Genomic DNA, 21,852 nt, shown 5'->3' with positions numbered 1-21,852 from the left:
TACTTGCCTATTACAGGTATCTCTTCCTGCTTTTGCATTCCAGTCCCCTATGATGAAAAGGATATCTGTTTTTGGTGTTAGTTCTAGAAGGTCTCGTAGGTCATCATAGAATTGTTCAACTCCAGCTTCTTTGGCATTAGTGGTTGGGGCATAGGCATGGATTACTGTGATACTGAATGGTTTGCCTTGGAAATGAACAGACCACCAGGGGGATGTCTTAACCTAGAAATTCTTAATGTATAATCTAGGGCCTCCCCATGGGTCCCCAAGACCTCTTAGGAACTCTGCAAGGTCAAAACTATTCTCCTAATAGTAAGACATACTCTGTCTTTTTCATTCTCATTCTTTTATGACTATATAACAGAGTTCTCCAAAAGCTATATATGTCATGATGTCACCACTCTGATGGCTAATGTGTGCTTGTATATTCTTGTGTTTTATAAATTCCTCAATGTTGATAGATATCATTCACAAACAGAAAAGCTCAGTATGACTCTCAATAATACTTAGCACAAAAGGGTCCTGAAATCTAAATGTCTGAGAACCCCTGCCTTAACCTCACTGTTTCAGAGAGAACTGGCTCTCCTCCTTGCTGACATGCAGTCTTGTAAAGGAAGTGTTGCCTCTCCTGATCTCCATCAATTCTCTACTGCATCTGATCCTAAGAAATGGTGAGTCTTATTTGTTAGCTATCTGTGGTGCCTTTTCAAGGAGATCCCATCAAGACAAGATGTTCTCTGCTTTTCCAACAGTCACAACCAGAACACACTCAGTGGTGACACTCCTTGGGGGAAGTCTCCTCAGTTCCTCCTAGGGAAACTCTGAAACAGAAGGCATCTCTGCTGATGACTCTGCTCGTGGGAACCCCCTCCCTGGAAACTCCCAGTGACAGGGCACCTGAGAATTAGACCCTGAGTTTCCAGACAAATGTGTGACTCCTCAGAATGAAAGAAGACTTAGAGGTAGGATGCATTTGTTCCCATGGGGAAACTACACAGGAGTAACAAGAAAATTGAATACCTCTTCTCACTGGAAATGGAAAGTTTGAAGAGTTAGGTTTTCTTCTAGACTTCTGGGAATGATGCTGTGAACTGTTCTCACCAAAGGGCTTTGCACTGTCCACCTGAAAGGAAAGGAATGAGACCTGAACCCACTGTAGCTTGTATTACTCTCTCCTCATTCCCTGTTGTACCTTTCTCCCCTTCAATCACAATCATGCAGGTGAGAAAAGAGAAGGTTGGGAACAGATTAAATCACAGCCTCCAAGTATATAAAATGTTATAACCAACAGGGAAACCTGTTTGTCCCTACTTTCACTGAGGTTAGAACACAAAGATATGGGCTAATATGACACAGATCATATTCTAACCACTGGTAAGGCCAGTAAAGAGCAAGTGGAGTTTATTTAACATTCTTTTAAAACAGGAAAGCTTCATATTCTGAGCAGTACTGGCCTAGGTGGGCTCCTCCCTGAAGACAAGGAATTTTCATAAGGTGATCTTTCAGCCTTCCACATCCCCTTTCAGTCTGAGTGTCTATATCCTTGAAAAAAAGAACACTGGTGACTGTATTATTTTAGGTAAGGTGATCACATTTTCCTACATTCAACAACATGATCAACAAGTCAAAATACTTGAAATAGGAGACTCTTCCAGAATGTCTATGACATACAGTTGCTTAATTTTCTTCGTAAAACCCTTGTTTTTCATTTTTTTAATGTCAAGAAGTCATGTTATACTACTATTCTTCATTCTACTACAAGAAATAATTTTATTAGAATTTACAATCTTGACAACATCAGGTCCTCTACATTTTAATTTTTCTACTTAAACATCAGATATCATCAGGAAATCTAGCTAAATAAAAGAGTTAATATCTATAAGCCCTTAGGAAAGAGCTTGGCACATAGTAAAGACTGTATATGAATTTGTTAAATAAAAGTATCATGTAAATTTTAATTCCCTAAGAAAACTTCCAACATTTTAAGGTTATTTAGTTCATAATGGCATACACTAAAGTTGTGTATTTTATTAAAATATATATCAAATGGAATAAATCAGACCCAATATACTCAATTTAACAATATTTGTATGAAACTATGTTTAGAGTGCTAGATTTTGCCAGACATTTTTACAGGTTACCTGAAGAAAACACCTATCCTGTATTTTCTAGCCAAACATCTCTGTTCTACCTGCAAACCAATGCTATAACCAGTCATCTTAAAAGCACCTTGACTTTGGGATTTACCATGCTTCATTTCTTGTGTCTAATATACAAATATCACACAGGTAATTCTGAGTCAAATTATCAACTTGACAATAATATCAATCATTAACATTCTGGAGAATAAATGAACTACAGTGTAGAACAGAGTTCATGAAAAACAGGAACTATATTCATTGAAAAGTTGCAGGATATAAAATTAGCACACATATAAAATTAGAAATCCCTTGATTCCTATACACTAACAATGAAAGAACAGAAAGAGAAATTAAGGAAACAATTCCATTCACCATTGCAATGAAAAGAATAAAATACATAGGAATAGATCTACCTAAAGAAACAAAAGACCTATATATAGAAAACTATAAAACACTGATGAAAGAAATCAAAGATGACACAAATAGATGGAGAAATATACCATGTTCATGGATTGGAAGGATCAATATAGTGAAAATGAGTATACTACCCAAAGCAACCCATAGATTCAATGCAATCCCTATCAAGCTACCAACAGTATTTTTCAGAGAATTAGAACAAATAATTTCACAATTTGTATGGAAATACAAAAAACCTTGTATAGCCAAAGCAATCTTGAGAAATAAGAGCAGAACTGGAGGAATCAACCTGCCTGACTTCAGACTATACTGCCTGCCTGTAGACTACACTACAAAGCTATAGTCATCAAGACAGTATGGTACTGGCACAAAGACAGAAAAATAGATCAATGGAACAAAATAGAAAGCCAGAGATAAATCCATGCACCTATGGATACCTTATCTTTGACAAAGGAGGCAAGAATATACAATGGAGAAAAGACAATCTCTTTAACAAGTGGTGCTGGGAAAACTGGTCAACCACCCATAAAAGAATGAAACTAGAACACTTTCTAACACCATACAAAAAAATAAACTCAAAATGGATTAAAGATCTAAATGTAAGACCAAAAACTATAAAACTCCTAGAGGAAAACATAGGCAAAACACTCTGACATAAATCACAGCAGGATCCTCTATGACTCACCTCCCAGAGTAATGGAAATAAAAGCAAAAATAAACAAATGGGACCTAATTAAACTTAAAGCCTTTTGCATAAAGAAGGAAACTATAAGCAAGGTGAGAAGACAGCCTTCAGAACAGGGAAAAATAATAGCAAACAAAGCAATTGACAAAGATTAATCTCAAATATATACAAGCAGCTCCTGCAGCTCAATTCCACAAAAATAAATGACCCAATCAAAATATGGGCCAAAAAACTAAACAGACATTTCTCCAGAGAAGACATACAGATGGTTAACAAACACATGAAAAGATGCTCAACATCACTCATTATCAGAGAAATGCAAACCAAAACCACAATGAGGTACCATCTCACACTGGTCAGAATGGCTGCTATCAAAAAGTCTGCAAACAATAAATGCTGCAGAGAGTGAGGAGAAAAGAAAACCCTCTTACACTGTTGGTGGGAATGCAAACTGGTACAGCCACTATGGAGAACAGTGTGGAGATTCCTTAAAAAACTGCAAATCGAACTGCCATACGATCCAGCAATTGCACTGCTGGACATACACACTGAGGAAACCAGAATTGAAAGAAACACATGTACCTCAATGTTCATTGCAGCACTGTTTACAATAGCCAGGGCATGGAAGCAACCTAGAGGTCCACTGGCAGATGAACGGATAAGAAAGCTGTGGTACATATACACAATGGAATATTACTCAGCCATTAAAAAGAATGCATTTGAATCAGTTCTAATGAGGTGGATGAAACTGGAGCCTATTATACAGAGTGAAGTAAGCCAGAAAGAAAAACACCAATACAGTATACTAACGGATATATATGGAATTTAGAAAGAAGGTAACGATAACCCTGTATGCGAGACAACAAAAGAGACACAGATGTATTGAACAGTCTTTTGGTCTGTGGGGGAGGGCGAGGGAGGGATGACATGGGAGAATGGCATTGAAACATGTAAAATATCATATGTGAAACAAATCGCCAGTCCAGGTTTGATGCATGATACAGGGTGCTCAGGGCTGGTGCACTGGGATGACCCAGAGGGATGGGATGGGGAGGGAGGTGGGAGGGGGGTTTAGGATGGGGAACACATGTATACTCATGGTGGATTCAAGTCAATGTATGGCAAAACCAATACAATATTGTAAAGTAAAATAAATTAATTTTTAAAAAGAAAAAGAAAAATACCAGTACACATATTATTGATAGGATGTGTTCAGGATGGGGAACACATGTACACCTATGCAGATTCATGTCAATGTATTGCAAAAACCACTACAATATTGTAAAGTAATTAGCCTCCAATTAAAATAAATAAATCAAAAAAAGAAAAACAGGAACTAATACTAGAAGTATTTTTAACATAATAAAAACATATGTAACTGTAAAGAAATGAATCTGCATATACAGTATAATTATAATTTTGTGGCAAAAAATAAGGCCTTATGAATATCAAAAAAGTCAAAAGAAAATGTATCAAATTAAACAATGATTTTATTATTCTAGTGAACCTACAGGTAATTTTTTTTCTTAACTTTTCTGTATTTTCCTTTACTTTTATAGTAGTTGAAAAAAATTAAGACTATGAAAACAAGTGTGATTAAATTTGCCCACTACTTCCTGATGGCTAAATCTAATATAACTTTAATTAAGGACTTTGACTATGGCATACCATTGCTTCTTCCTGTAGCCACATGTTTCCTACTCTTAAAGTGAGGCCCGGTGAATTCCCTAATGGTCCAGTGGTAGAGAATCCGCCTTGCAGTGCAGGGGACACGGGTTTGATCCCTGGTCAGGGAACTAAGATCCCACATGCCATGGAGCGACTAAGCCCATGCACTGCAGCTAGAGAGTCCATGCACCACAATGAAAAGATCCCTCATGACTCAACAAAGAGCTCGCATGCCACAACCAAGACTGGAGGCAGACAAATAAATAAATATATATTTTTAAAAGCTGGCCACTGAACAATGATCTTACTATGAAAACTCAAGCAGTTTTCTTAAAACTGATGAGGCTTTAGTTTCAGATTTGTACAGAGTATGTGCCAGCCTTTGATATGAACCTTCTACTACTGTCAGTTCATTGATCTTCCTGGATAGTGGCAGGTTGTCCTATGCAGATAACACTATTAATAATTAAATTATTTTTAATTCTAAAATTAAAAATAGGGATAGCAGACATTTACTCAGCAAGTCCTCTGTACAAGACATCTTTATAGGGGTTTCCTGAAAATAACTCTAGGAAATGAAAATAATTTAATCATAATTATTATTAAATTTGAATTTCCTCTATTTATTTACTTACACATCTGTTATCATGGTCCAACCTTCCTTTATTCCATCCTCATTCACACCCTCACCATTCCAAAGGACTCTGAAAAATAATTTTAGGCTCACGTGTCTTACTACAAACGGAGGTTTGCTTTCTCCAGGTATTTTGAAAGTATATCCAAGGTTCAGCTGAGCTGGCTGGTCCTGGAAGAAACGCCTGGTGCAATATGGAGAGAGTGGCCGGGACTGCACGCCTGGGGGCACTCTGTCGAGATTACTCTCCCTTGGTTTCATCTTTACACAACTCAAGGGGAATTTTGGTCCATTTGGTGTAGATAAAGGCCTTCGTGACTTACATCTTTCGTCCTGAAACCCAAAGAAGAAACAATATTTTTAAAGAAGAAAGCTCAATCAGAATATAACTGTATTTAACTGAACTAAGGTAGAAGATTTAACATCTCAGATTTATAAAACATGAACTCAGGGAAGGGCATTTAAAAATTTTTCTTCAGATCAGCTTAGTATCACTAGTAGATTTAAATTATTAACAGTGAGATTTATGACTTCCCTGGTGGTCCAGTGGTTGAGAATCCAGCTGCCAATGCAGGGGACATGGGTTTGACCCCTGGTCCAGGAAGATCCCACATGCTACGGAACAACTAAGCCCATGCGCAGCTACTGAGCCCAGATGCCCCAGAGCCCATGATCTGCAGCAAGAGAAGCTACCACAATGAGAAGCTGACATGTACCAACCAAGACTCAGTGCAGCCAAAATGTAGCAAAATTTTTTAAAAAAAGAAATTTAAAGTGAGTTTTATTTGTATTACGAGAAAGCTGGAAAGTATCAGACACCTCCATGCCCCATCAGATGATTGACAGATACACAAATACAGCGAGAGAGGGAGACAGAGAGAGAATTTGGCATATACTTGGGTTCAGCGATTTCACCTCAAGCAATTTATTTTAAGGAAAAAGTATGGCTGCATGTATAGCTATGGAAATTTTTAGAACAACTAAAAAATTAGAAGCCAACTATACTGGTGAGTAAGCACTTTTCTCTCAGTCCAAACCCACCTTTCTCTCAGTCCAAACCCACCTTTCTATACTCAATTTTATGATACTGAACCCGCCACTGCAAATCCCCTTCTGCTTTCCTAGCTGTTCTGTTAGGCTCCACCACTAGACGGCGCTAGAGGAAGACTGCAAGACTAGAGAAGGAGAGAGATCACACAAGATCTCTACATTACGAGATTAAAACAAGATTAACAAAACGGAATGGAAGAAAAAGAGCAATAAACTGAAAAGTCACTGTGCACATTTAAACAGACTGGAGAAAACAGTGAGTAAATAAGAAGAGACTAAAAAGCAGCTATTGCCTTCCTGAAAATTAATCACTGGTTTTCCATTGATGAGTTACAGTGCCCAGGGGATTGATGGATTCGCACAGATTAATGACCCTGCTTCTTCAGTACCCCTAAATCCAAAGCCCACATTTTCAAGGCTTATTCTAGGACCCCATGTGAGGTCTACAAACTATATTCATTAATTCTCTGTATCATTTTAGAAAGGACTTTGCATGGTTGCAAAATTGTGAGCAATGGGGTAAAATAAAAACGGAAAGAAATGAGTGTGAAGGGGAAATCAGGGCTAGACAAGCAAAATGAAGGTAGTGCTCAAGAATGCCCCAAGACCCTCACTGTTACCAAAAAAATAATAATAATAATAACCCTCACTGTTACCAAAGAGGGGGCCCTAAATACAACTCTGACCTTCAGCCTCAGCACAAGAAAGAAGGAAACACTACTGTTGATAAAATCAAGAGTAAATGTCATGAAACAACAACAACAAAAACTAACTAGACTACAGGTCAAGCTTGTGACTGTAGCTTCTGGATCACGCTGTCCCACCAACTATGCCATGATGAATACCTGCCAAACATCATCACTCTAATGTGACAGGCTGAACAAGAAATTTGACTATGTAAATTCAAACCTAGCAATAAGTCTCCAGGTTTCTGTCTGTCCAGTTGCATCTAAACTTGGTAAACCAAGCTGAGGTTGAAATTCTTTAAATTTGTAGAGAAATCCCTGACATTTCTATCTCTGGATTCTTTATTATACTTACAAAAAATCTGTTTCTATGCAGAAACACACGTTCTCTGATGGCTGTCCTTGTAGAAAACTCTATTTTAGGAGCAATGCCCTGAAAATAAAAGAAACAAATAAAGTTATTGGAAAGAAGGTCTTTACTCATCCTATCCTAATGTGAAATTATCCAAGAACCTAAATGCTCTTTTGTGTAGCCGGCATAACCTACACACATTGTCTAAAATATATACCTAACAAATATAAATATATATATATTATATATATGTAATGGAATATTATTAAGCCTTTAAAGAGAAGGAAATCCTGCCATTTGTGACAGCACAGAAGAAACTAGAGGACACTATACTAAATGAAATAAGCCAGACACAAAAAGATAAACCCTGCATATTTCACTTATATGTGGAATCTGAAATAGTCAAACTCAAAGAAACAGCTAATAGAATGCTAGTTGCCAGGAGCTGGAGGATGAGGGGAAAAGGGAAAAGTTAAGTCAAAGGATATAAAATTTCAGTTAGGCAAAATGAATATGTTCTAGAAATGGAATGTACAACAATGTGACATAGTTAACAATACCATTTTTAAAACACTTGTACTGGGGTATAGTTGCTTTAGGCTTCCCTGGTTGCTCAGTGGTAAAGAATCCATCTGCGATGCCAAAGATGCAGGATACCGGGTTCAATCTCTGGGTGGGGAAGATCCGTTGGAGAAGGAATTTGCAACCTACTCCAGTATTCTTGCCTGGAGAATCCTATGGACAGAGGAGCCTAGAGGCTACAGTCCATGGGGTTGCAAAGAGTTGGAGACCACTGAGTGACTAACACACACACATACATATATTACCCCATTCAACCCTCGTAATAACCCCATAAGGGAAGAACTATTATCAGTCCCATTTTACAGAGGAAGAAACTAAGGTACACGGAAATAAGTAATTTACCCAAAATCACACAGCCATTGAGTGACGAAACTGGGCTTGAACCCAGATAACCTGAGTCTATACTTAGCCACTTTACATGAAGCTCTACTTAGCCCAGAGAGGAGGAGGAGGGTCCCCTAACAGTAAGGAATCCACAGTCTGTAATGCAATCTTGTTCACCTATTTCACTTCAACTCCTGGTGGTGACTTACAGACAGTAAGGAGGAATGTATTTTCTTTTTCGTATAAGTACTCATTTTAGCATAACGGTTTAGAGCTGAAATTTACAGGCTATATCCTGTGCAATCCCCTTAGCAATGGGATAGTGGTAATGATGGTTAGGTCAATAACTGGATTTAACAGTAGGATTTTTTTAGAATCACTAAGGAAAAATTTATAAAGGGTACTCAGAGTACCTAAACACTAAGGAAAAATTAAAATTATTAACTAAAAATTAATAATTAAAAACAATATTCTTTCTGCCTAATTTACAAATTCAGTCTTTACCTAACAACAACAACCAAAAAACACAGATTATAATCTCCCCTCAATATTCTTGACCTTAGCAGGAAAAGGAGGAAAAAAAGGCTGTTAGGGTAACAAGTGAAATGAAAAAAAATATGAAAGTACAAAGAAAAAGTCACATTGTACTGGAGAAAATAAATCTAATTCTTAATGAACTAATAACAGAAAATAAATGAAGTGAATGATTTGTCTGACCTTCCCGTGTCATTTATTCTCATGTCCTATAACATTAATGAAAAGAAATTGGACCCTGGGCTGAAATAAAAATGAGAGAATTAGCATAAGGCAGTGATTGAGTGCAAACTTCAAAGCACAACAGACCAGTGTGAGAATCCTAGATCCATTGCTCACCAGTTCTGTGACTCTGAGTACCCTTTATAAATTCTCCATACCAGCTTCCCCATGCCTAAAATGAGGAAACTAATAATCGCCAGCTTGCAGGGTTAAAAAGGATTGAATAAGACAATACTCAACACAGGGCCTGGCATCTAGTGAGAATGCAATGAATATCAGCCGTTAGTAAAACTTCAGCAATTTGTTTTATTTTTCCTTATAGAATATTTGAGAGAAATTGAGCTCTCTATCTCTTCACAAATTGTTTAAAATATATTTTAACTTCATTGAAAGGACTGATACTTTACCTCTAATGCATGAAGATCTTCCTCAACAGTGTTAAAGCTCTTTCTCTTATGATTACCTGCATTTATGAATAACTACAAATAAAACTTCCTGTAGGTTCTTCTTCCTAATTATGCCTATAAAGTTAAACAGAGATAACATCTGGGAAAATATGAGAAAGTGTCTTTCTTCTTGTCTTGATACTTAGCTGGATACCAGCCCAATGTTTGCAAATGGAATTTATTTAATAGAAAACTTGGGCAAATCAAATTAATGTAAAGAGTATCTCCCACCTAATTCTCACCAGTTTTTAATCCCCTTTCTGCTTCTGAAGAGCAAAATCTCAATAATTCAAAATAATAAAGGCAAGCATCTCACAAGTACCATGGATATAAGTGATACACAAAGAACATCTCAGGGAAAAAAAAAAAATGATGTCAGTGATATTCACCAGATCTTCAAAGATTATGGAGGGCTTAAAGTTATGGCCATCAGGAATTCTGATTAGGAGAACGTTTTTTTTTTTTTTTTTTTTTTTTTTGACCATGCAGCACAGCTTGCAGGATCTTAGTTCCCAGGGAGAACTTTTGATGAATGCTTGGTGTTTCAAGTATCAGAACCAGAAGTCCTGTCATCATAAACAACATAGAAATAGGGGTTCTGCATGCCATCTATTCTGCACAGAACTCTCAAATGGAGACAATAACTCACTAAATTAAAATAATAGCCACTCATGGAGTAGTAACAGAAAAGTTGAGTATTAAATATGCTTCTTATAATTTACAAAGATGTAGCCCTTAAAAGAGAGGTCATTCAAGGGACATAAAAGTAGAGAAAACTTTCAGAGTTTCTGCAATGTTAAAAATCATCCCAGATAATAACAAAATTAATATTTTGAACTTGGGTTCAGATAATGCCCCCGAAACAGTAACTGCTGTACTAGTAACTGCCATATCTTTTAAGATCCCTCAATAATATCAGTCTGTCACATGTACCACAATGTTCATTGCAGCATTGTTTACAATAGCAAGGACCTGGAAGCAACCTAGATGTCCATCAACAGACGAATGGATAAAGCAGCTGTGTGTGGTACATTTATACAATGGAATATTACTCGGCCATAGAAAGAAATGAATTTGAGTCAGTACTTGAGGTGGATGAACGCAGAGCCTGTTATACAGAATGAAGTAAATCAGAAAGAGAAAAACAAATATCATATATCAATGAATATATACAGAATCTGGAAAAATGGTACTGATGAACCTATTTTCAGGGCAGAAATAGAGATACAGACATGGAGAAGAGATCTGTGGACACAGCAGGGGAAAGAAAGGGTGGGACGAACTGAGAAAGTAGCATTGAAACATATACTTTACCATATATAAAATAGATAGCCAGTGGGAATTTGCTGTATGACATAGGAGCTGAACCTAGTGTTCCGTGACAGTCTAGAAGGTGTGAGGTGGGACAGAGGTTCAAGAGGGAGGGGACAAATGTATACCTATGGCTAATTCATGTTGATGTATGGCAGAAACCAACACAACACTGTAAAGCAGTTATCCTTCAATTAAAAATATATAAATTTTAAAAATATCAGCCTGTGAACCTCTTGTCAGTTTCCCCTCCATTAAGTGGAGACCATAATACCTGCCTTGGCTGACTTAAGAACAGTTATGAAGAAAATAAGATATCACATGAAAAAAAACAAAGCAAGTCCACCTGCCAGTGTAGGAGATGCGGGTTTGATCCCTGAGTTGAGAAGATCCCCCAGAGAAGGAAATGGCAACTCACTCCAGTATTCCTGCCTGAATAATCTCATGGACAGAGGAGCCCTTACAGTCCACAGCAGCACAGAGAGTTGGACATAACTGAGCAACTGAGCACACACACAGGCAGCACTACTCTATTTTACTGGTATTGTTACTAAAACAATAGCTATGATTAACTAAACTGATGCTATGTCTTTCAGTTCGTCTGCATTAACAGGAGATGATAAAACAGAGATATGGTTACCAAACTTATGGTTACCACAGGGAAAGAGAGGTGAGGGGGGATAAATTAACAGTTTGGGATTAGCAGATACAAACTACTATATATAAAATAAACAACAAGGTCCTAGTATAGCACAGGGAACTATATTCAATATTCTGTAATAAACCATAATGGAAAAGAACGTGAAAAAGACTATATAACAGTGTATATTATTACATATAATATATATAACTGAATAATAATATATATCATATATATATATAACTGAATCACTTTGCTGTACACCAGAAACTAACACATTATAAAGCAACTATACTTTAAAAATATCTAAATTTAAAAAAAAAGAAGAGGAGGTGAAAGAAGTAAGCCTTTTATAACTATGTGGTAATGTGAATATGGCAGTGACTTAGCCTGGTCAGACAAGACTCCCACGTCTCAGATCAACAGTGGGAATCGGCATCATTTAGTACTTTGAGTGGGCATCTCATCAGGGCTGCTAAAGAGAATAAAGGGGCACTAACCAAGATGAAGTGATCTGCCCACAAACAGGTCCTATTAGCAATAAAACATTCAGGTTCCAAGAATCCCTTTCCCAACAGAAGCCCAGCTAGGCACCAGTCACTTACTGGGAAGCCTTCAACTGTCTTCATGAGCACCTCCCTACACATCCCAGGGTGCGAAGGTGTCAGCCGTGGCTCAGGGAAGAGAAAGTCCCGTGTGTTTTCTTCATAGTAGGCCAACTCTTGCCACACTACAAATAAAGGAGAAAATGCATGAGTAGATATATATTCTGAAAATGATGTTATCTACATCATTTAAACTAAATAAAAGTTGGACCGTTGATGGCAGAGACGACACTCAGATAAAAACAGATATTTTGATCACAGCACCTGGTATTCAAGAGGCAATGTCTTCTACTACTTTTTATCCCATGCATGATTTTCAAATGCCTTCCCAAGCATTGATCTAAAGCGTTGCTCCCCAAAATAAAATAAAAAAGAACATCTCTTTCCATCCATCCATCCTTCCATTCTTCACTTTGACAAATGTTTTCTAAGGACATACCATGGGCCAGGTCCTAGGGATAGAGCAGGAACAAGGTAGACAATGCTCTGTTCACCCAAAGGTTACAGTGTAGACTAGGGTTCAATAGATTCTGTGGTGCAGGAATGTCAGTGTCCCAGTGGCCTAGAGAAAAGCCAGAGCTGTGGCTCTCAGCAGTACTGATACCAACCCCAGGAACATTTTGTAAATCTGTGGGGAAATTTCAAGGGCAGGAACCAGAGGTCAGGGTGCCTTGCAATGCCCAAGACACTCCTGCATAACTTTCTAACATCCTACAGACATTCTTTCAGGCAAGAAAACCTTTTTACAATTATCTGAGCCTGGAACCTAACTGTTACATATAAACACAAAGCTTTTTTTTTTTTTTTTTGCACAATTTAAAAATACACTGAATTTTCAGGAATGCAGGTACCATGAAAACTAAGGAACAACTGTATTTTGCTTTGTCTAAATCTTTACCAAGATCCTTTCGGCACTGTGACTACTACAAATACTACAAATTTGAATACTATAAATACTATATACCAAATACTATACCTTGCTTAACATTTACATGTTAGTATACATCTCATTTTATTCTAAATCACTTTTCTTTGTACTTCTCCTTTATATTATGGCTGAATATTACACAAATTGTTTGCAGTGAGCTATATAAAGTTGGTTGTATTATCTGTGGGGCTTCCCAGGTGGTGAAGAACCAGCCTGCCAATGCAGGAGACATAAGAGACGCAGATCCCCTAGAGGAAGCAATATACTCCAGTATTCTTGGCTAGAAAATCCCAAGGACAGAGGACCCTGTTGGGCTACAGTCTATGGGATTGCAGTCAAACACAACTGAAGAGACTTAGCATAGCACATATTACCGATGAATATTATTTCAATATGGTCAAAGGGATAATACAAAATACTCATCACCAAAAGATCATTTCAGGTGCAATATGGTTAAGAATCGCTGCGCTAAAGGACAGAAAAGCTACCATCTTAGACCCCCTTGCCTACAAAGAAGGTGCTACACAGTGGTTTGGACCAAGAGCACCATCAAAAAAGTAATTGTAGTCAGTGAGGAAGCTTTACTGTTTAGTGATTCTTACTTTACTTGTGAGAGAAACTTGAAAGAGGGTACTTTTTGTTATCTCAAATGTACAAAATAATCAACCTTACATCAAATAATCTGATGGCTTAATGTCTTCCTACATATTCCATTTAATATGAATGTTAGATTCTAACAAGGATCAAAGTGCAAAAAGAATGTATTCTACATTTTTCATATTTTTCTACTCCTCCCTTCAAAAACATGCTCCAGCCACAATGAACTGATACGTCTTTCCCTCCTCTGCTATGTACTTCCTCAGCTTATGCTATTTCTTATAAAACATTCTTTCTTCCTTCCCATCCTGTTGAGATACTCTGTAGTATGTTAGAGTATCTTACAGTATCTCTAACATACTACAGACTATATAGCCCACCAGGCTTCTTTGTCCATGGGATTCTCCAGGGAAGAACCCTGGAGTGGGTTGCCGCTGTCTCTTTCAGGGGATAGTCCTGATTCAGGGAACGAACTTGCGTCTGTCTTCTGCATTGGCAGGTTCTTTACCACTAGCGCCACCCGGGGAAGCCCATCTCCAACAAAACAGGTCCAAAAGAGAACTTGATTTTTTCCACAAATAAGCTCTCCCATACCTTCCTATTAGAGGAACCAGGTCTGGTTAATCAACCCAATACTCCAGGCTCTATCCTTTGTTCCACTCTTTCACTCCTTATAGTCATCCATTAGCAAGTCCTGTTGACTACATCTTCAAAATTAATCTAAATTCTATTCCCTTCTATTGTTACAGCTACCACCATGGTCTAAACCCCCACCTCCTCTCTCCTGGACTGCCACCATGACCTCCTAGCTAGCTAGTCTCCCTGCTTTCATTCTCCCTGTACTCAAATCTGTTCTTCACATACCATGACATTATTTCAGATTTTGACTCTGACCTACTTAAAATCTTCCAACAGGCTTGCTATCATATTAGAATAAAATAAAAGTATCTCATCCTAGCCTTTAAGACTCTTTATATATAATAAGACTCTAATAACCTCTCCTACTTCATTACCACTCTCCTTAATGACTCCATAGCATCCCTTCGGCCCTTCTTGCTGTCCCTCAAACACATACATCTACCTTCAATGTTTGTCCTGCTGTTTTCCCTAGATGCATGGCCTAATGAAGACACTTGTTGTTGTTCAGTCACCCAGCCAGGTCTGACTCTTTGCAACCCCAAGGACTGAAGCACGCCAGGCCTCCCTGTCCCTCACCATCTCCCGAAGTTTACCCAAGTTCATGTTCATTGCATCAGTGATGCCATCCAGCCATCTCATCCTCTGATGCCCTCTTCTCTTTCTACTATCAATCTTTCCCAGCATCAGGGACTTTTCCAATGAGGCAGCCATTTGCACTAGTTAGTTCAGTCACGTCTGACTGCAACCCCATGGACTGCAGCATGCCAGGCCTCCCTGTCCATCACCAACTCCTGGAGTTTATTCAAACTCATGTCCATTGAGTCGGTGATGCCATCCAACCATCTCATCCTCTGTTGTCCCCTTCTCCTCCCACCTTCAATCTTTCCCAGCATCAGGGTCTTTTTCAATGAGTCGGTTCTTCGAATCAGGTGGCCAAAGTATTGGAGTTTCAGCTTCGACATCAGTCCTACAAACGAATATTCAGGGCTGATTTCCTTTAGGATGGACTGGGTAGATTTCCTTGCTGTCCAAGGGACTCTCAAGAGTCTGCTCCAACACCACAGTTCAAAAGCATCAATTCTTTAGTGCTCAGCTTTCTTTATAGTCCAACTCTCACATCCATACCTGACTACTGGAAAAACCACACCTTTGACTATATGGACCTAGGTTGGCAAAGTAATGTCTCACTTTTCAATATGCTGTTTAGGTTGGTCATAACTTTTCTTACAAAGAGCAAGCCTCTTTTAATTTCATGGCTGCAGGCACCATTTGCAGTGATTTTGGAGCCCAGAAAAATAAAGTCTGACACTATTTCCACTGTTTCCCCATCTGTTTGCCATGAAGTGATGGGACAAGACGCTATGATCTTAGTTTTCTGAATCCTGAGCTTTAAGCCAACTTTTTCACTCTCCTCCTTCACTTTCATCAAAAAGTTCTTTAGTTCTTCTTCACTTTCTGCCATAAGGGTGGTGTCATCTGCATATCTGAGGTTAGTGATATTTCTCCTGGCAATCATGATTCCAGCTTGTGCTTTATCCAGCCCAGCATGTCTCAAGATGTACTCTGCATATAAGTTAAATAAGCAGGGTGACAATATACAGCCTTGATATACTCCTTTCCCAATTTTGAAAGTCTGTATTTCCATGTCCAGTTATTACTGTTGCTTCCTAACCTACATACAGATTTCTCAAGAGGCAGGTCAGGTGGTCTGGTATTTCCATCTCTTTAAGAATTTTCCACAATTTGTGGTGACCCAGACAGTCAAAGGCTTTGGCATAGTCAATAAAGCAGAAGTCTTTCTGGAACTCTCTTGCTCTTTCGATGATACAACGGATGTTGGCAATTTGATCTCTATTTTCTCTGCCTTTTATAAATCCAGCTTGAACATCTGGAAGTTCACAGTTCACATACTGTTGAAGCCTGGCTTGGAGAATTTTGAGCATTACTTTACTAGCGTGTGAGATAAGTGCAATTGTGTGGTAGTTTGAGCACTCTTTGGCATTGCCCTTCTTTGAGATTGGAATGAAAACTGACCTTTTCCAGTCCTGTGGCCACTCCTGAGGTTTCCAAATTTGCTGGCTTATTGAGTGCAGCACTTTCACAGGATTTGAAATAGCTCAACTGGAATTCCTTCACCTCCATTAGTTTTGTTCATAGTGATGCTACTGAAGGCCCACTTGACTTCCCATTCCAGGATGTCTGGCTCTAGGTGAGTGATCATACCATCATGATTATCTGGGTCATGAAGATCATTTTTGTTAGTTCTGTGTATTCTTGCCACCTCTTCTTAATATCTTCTGCTTCTGCTAGGTCCATACCATTTCTGTCCTTTATTGAGCCCATTTTTGCATGAAATGTTCCCAGTATCTCTAATTTTCTTGATGAGATCTTTAGTCTTTCCCATTCTATTGTTTTCCTCTATTTTTCTTCTACCATAGTTTGGTCTCAGGTCAAACAGGGAGGGAACATAGCCCTGCCTTTCAACAGAAAATTGGATTAAAGATTTACTGAGCATGGACCCACTCATCAGAATAAGACCCAGATTCCCCCTCAGTCAGTCTCTCCCATCAGGAAGCTTCCATAAGCCTCTTATCCTTCTCCATCAGAGAGCTGAAAACCACAGTCACAGAGAACTAACCAATCTGATCACATGGACCACAGCCTTGTCTAACTCAATGAAACTATGAGCCATGCCATGTAAGGCCACCCAAGACAGATGGGTCATGGTGGAGAGTTCTGACAGAATGTGGTCCACGGGAGAAGGGAATGGCAAACCACTTCAGTATTTTTGCCTTGAGAACCCATGAACAGTATGAAAAGGCAAAAATATACAACACTGAAAGATGAACTCCCCAGGTCGGTAGGTGCCCAATATGCTACTGGAGATCAGTGGAGAAATAACTCCAGAAAGAATGAAAAGAAAGAGCCAAAGCAAAAACAACACCCAGCTGTGGAAGTGACTGGTGATGGAAGTAAAGTCTGATGCTGTAAAGAGCAATATTGCATAGGAACCTGGAATGTTAGGTCCATGAATCAACGCAAATTGGAAATGGTCAAACAGGAGATGGCAAGAGTGAACATTGACATTTTATGAATCAGCGAACTAAGATGGACTGGAACGGGTGAATTTAACTCAGATGACCATTATACCTACTACTGTGGGCAAGAATCCCTTAGAAGAACTGGAGTACCCCTCATAGTCAACAAAAGAGCCCAAAATGCAGTACTTGGATGCAATCTCAAAAACAACAGAATGATCTCTGTTCATTTCCAAGGCAAACCATTCACTATCACAATAATCCAAGTCCATGCTCTGACCAGAGGCTGAAATTAAATGGTTCTTTGAAGACCTACAAGACCTTTCAGAACTAACATCCAAAAAAGATGTTCTTTTCATTATAGGGGATGGGAATGTAAAAGTAGGAAGTCAAGAAATACCTGGAGTAACAGGCAAATTTGGCCTAGGAGTACAGAATGAAGCAGGACAAAGGCTAATAGAGTTTTGCCAAGGGAACACACTGGTCATAGAAAACATCCTCTTCCAACAACACAAGAGACAACTCTACACATGGACATCCTCAGATGGTCAGTACTGAAATCAAACTGATTATATTCTTTGCAGCCAAAGATGGAGAAGCTCTATACAGGCAGGAAAAACAAGACCAGAAGCTGACTGGCTCAGATCATGAACTCCTTATTGCCAAATTCAGACTTAAATTGAGTAGGAAAAACCAGTAGACCATTCAGGTCTGACCTAAATAAAATCCCTTAGGATATAAAGTGGAAGTGACAAATAGATTCAAGGGATTAGATCTGATAGACACAGTGCCTGAAGAACTATGGGCAGAGGTTCGTGACATTGCACAAGAGGCAGTGATCAAGACCATCCCCAAGGGAAAGAAATGCAAAAAGGCAAAATGGTTGTCTGAGGAGACCTTACAAATAGCTATGAAAAGAAGAGAAGCTAAAGGCAAAGGAAAAAAGGAAAGATATACCCATCTGAATGCAGAGTTCCAAAGAATAGCAAGGAGAGATAAGATAGTCTTCCTCAGTGATCAATGCAAAGAAATAGAGGAAAACAATAGAATGGGAAAGACCAGAGATTTCTTCAAGAAAAAATTAGAGATACTGGGGACATTTCATGCAAAAATGGGCTCAATAAAGGACAGAAATGGTATGGACCTAGCAGAAGCAGAAGAGGTGGCAAGAATACACAGAAGATACACAGAAGAACTAACAAAAATGATCTTCATGACCCAGATAATCATGATGGTATGATCACTCACCTAGAGCCAGACATCCTGGAATGGGAAGTCAAGTGGGCCTTCAGTAGCATCACTATGAACAAAACTAATGGAGGTGATGGAATTCCAGTTGAGCTATTTCAAATCCTGAAGGATGATGCTGTGAAAGTGCTGCACTCAATAAGCCAGCAAATTTGGAAACCTCAGGAGTGGCCACAGGACTGGAAAAGGTCAGTTTTCATTCCAATCTCAAAGAAAGGCAATGCCAAAGAGTGCTCAAACTACCACACAATTGCACTCATCTCACATGCTAGCAAAGTAATGCTCAAAATTCTCCAAGCCAGGCTTCAACAGTACATGAACTGTGAACTTCCAGATGTTCAAGCTGGACTTATAAAAGACAGAGAAAATAGAGATCAAATTGCCAACATCCGTTGTATCATCGAAAGAGCAAGAGAGTTCCAGAAAAACTTTCTACTTCTGCTTTATTGACTATGCCAAAACCTTTTGACTGTGTGGATCACAAGAAATTGTTCACATTAGATGACCAAAATACTGGAGCTTCAACTTCAGCATCAGTCCTTCCAGTGAGTATTCAGGGTTGATTTCCCTTAAGATTGACTTAAGGTTGACTTAAGATTAATCTCCCTGTTGTCCAAGGGACTCTGAGGAGTCTTCTCCAGCAGCACAGTTTGAAGGCATCATTTCTTCGGCGCTCTGCCTTCTTTACGGTCCAGCTCTCATAATCATATTTGATCACTGGGAAGACCACAGTCTTGACTATACAGAGTTTTGTTGACAGAGTAATGTCTCTACTTTTCAATACAGTGTCTAGGTTTATCAATGAATGACAGATCTTGGTTTAAATGTCACCTCATTAGAAAGGGAGCAACCCAACCTACAGGACCCTGTCACTCCCTACCATATCCCCCTATATTACTTTCAACCTAATAGTTATCACTAACTGCTATTTTTGTTCAGGCATTCATTCATTATCTGCTACCATGAATGCTCCATGAAAGCAGTAACTCTTCCATCCATCATTAAATTCCTGCCAAGATTGTCCCTAGAAAGGTGTGAGCTTAGGTGTCAGTTACTAGTACAGCCAAGACAATCTTGCCTGAAAATGAATCATACTGTCAGCATCTTTCATAGGTCCCTTGAGATATCATTCAAGACAGACATATTAAAACTGAATCACAATGTCCAGAAATGAGTGGAAACTTAAAGACGAGTGGGATGGGGGGAAGGGAGGGAGGGAGGTTTAAGAGGGAGGGGATATATATATATACTCTTAGCTGATTTATGTTCTTGTACAGCAGAAAATAATACAATACTGTAAAGCAATTATCCTCCAATTAAATATAAAATTTATGAAGAGAAAGAAAGGAATGGTAAAGTGCACCAACCCTGTCCCAAGCCTGTGAAATGTGCCTGAGCATAGTGAGTACTATTTTATAACTGCTTCTTGAATGAATGAACATAATGATTAATACATTAACTACTCAGTATGTACTAGTTACGCTCTGTAAGACTGAGTTTCCACAACTGTAAAAAAAAGGGGGGGGGGCACAGACTAAATGTTCTCTAAAATCATTCATTCATTTTTTAATAATTTCTTTTCATTCATACATTCAAGAAATATGCATTGAGAACATACTATGTGCCAGGAGTTCTAGACAATGGATGAATACTGAACAAGATGGATACAAGACCTGTCCTCCTGACACTTAGTCTGTAATTATTAAACAATTATTCAAATAAGCATATAATTTAAAATGATGAGAAAGGGCAGTGCACTGTGGCAGTCCAGTGGTTAGGACTCAGGATTTCCACTGCAGCGGGGCACGGGTTCAATCCCTGGTCAGAGAACTAAGACCCCACATTCTATATGCCATGCAACTCGGCCAAAATAAGTAAAATAAAACGATGATTCAGAGGAAGATAGGGAGAGAGGTGGCAAAGTGGGTGGAATTCTAAAATAAATCTTCTACTTCATTAGTTTCATCCAGGCCTTGTTTTGTCAACGCTCCTTTTAAAACACTTTCTGTGATGGGTATGACCTCCTACCTTTGTTGGACATAAATAGACTTCCTCATATCAGGGCTCAAAAGTGTCACCTGAAAACGGGAAGTGAAATAACAATTTCTTCACCCATTATTAGCAACAAAACACAACTTTTTAATGAAGCCCAGACCACAGTGGTAAAAAACTATTTCTAGGTTCAGACAGAGCTGGTTCAAATCGTTGTTTCACCAGTTACCAGCTATGTGACTTTGAGTAAATCATGTGTATTTCTTAACTTCCTTTTCCTCTTCAGGGAAATGCAGAATTCATAATAGCACTTATCCCTTAGGTCTACTGTGAGGACAAATGACAAACATGTGAAGCAGAGCACAGTGACCGGCTTTACCTCCCATGATCACAAATGCTCTGTGACACCAGCCCAGCAGTGTTCCCAGCACTACTGGCCTCCATGAATATCATGTGTTTTCAGCCATATGTTCCTACTGAGAATATGTGGATGCATGGTATGATGCTCTAACACGGGCTTTTCCTTTTTTCTTTCGTATGTTTTTGGCTAGTTCTCATCACTGAAAAAAAAAAGTGATAGCTACTGCTTATTATTCCTACATTTAGCAGGAATTAAGATAAAAATGGGAGGTCCAAGAATTGAAAGTGAGTTCTGCTATCTTTGGAATCACAGAAATAAAAAGAAACTGAAAAAAAAAAGAAGTGAGACTGAAATAGGGTTAGAGAAACAGAAGGCGGTAAAGCTTTTCAATTCTGTCTCTCTGGTTTCCTCATCTTCTAAAGATCCAAACTGCCACCCAGTGTGAAAATGTCAGAACACCATGGGGATGTTACAGCAAGAGCCAAGGTTATAAGTAATAAATAAACATATGTACAGGCTGAGCAAGTCTCATAGGCCAAGTGAAATGTCTGAAAGAGCTCAGGGTTCTTAGTAATCTAATGGCACAGATAGGGAGGTCATCAATGCCATCAGTGAGAAAGATCTCCCCAGAAAATGAAACAAATGAGACTTTAAGAGAAATAATAACTTTAATAACAATACTGGTTCTAGAAATAGCTAATATTTGTAGAGCACATCAGAACTGACAGCTTGTTTCCTTCCCAGTATGGAGT

The 21,852-nt window shown here is 38.6% G+C and overlaps 1 protein-coding gene across 1 annotated transcript in view; it reads right to left on the bottom strand.

The window, feature by feature from the left end:
• Positions 1–21,852, bottom strand: part of SPATA6L (spermatogenesis associated 6 like) — a 55,165-nt gene that overhangs the window by 12,560 nt on the left and 20,753 nt on the right. The window contains exons 6-9 of the mRNA XM_052645202.1: positions 12,298–12,422; positions 7,637–7,714; positions 5,639–5,878; positions 1,021–1,123 (exon numbers count right to left, since the gene is read on the bottom strand). Of these exons, the coding sequence (XP_052501162.1) occupies positions 1,021–1,123; positions 5,639–5,878; positions 7,637–7,714; positions 12,298–12,422 (546 nt within the window). The remainder of the gene's footprint in view (positions 1–1,020; positions 1,124–5,638; positions 5,879–7,636; positions 7,715–12,297; positions 12,423–21,852) is intronic.

Source organism: Budorcas taxicolor, chromosome 8, assembly GCF_023091745.1.
Source record: "Budorcas taxicolor isolate Tak-1 chromosome 8, Takin1.1, whole genome shotgun sequence".
Classification (NCBI taxonomy): Eukaryota; Metazoa; Chordata; class Mammalia; order Artiodactyla; family Bovidae; genus Budorcas; species Budorcas taxicolor.
The sequence above is the reverse complement of the archived record's forward strand: the minus strand, read 5'-3'. Positions and strand labels throughout refer to the sequence as shown.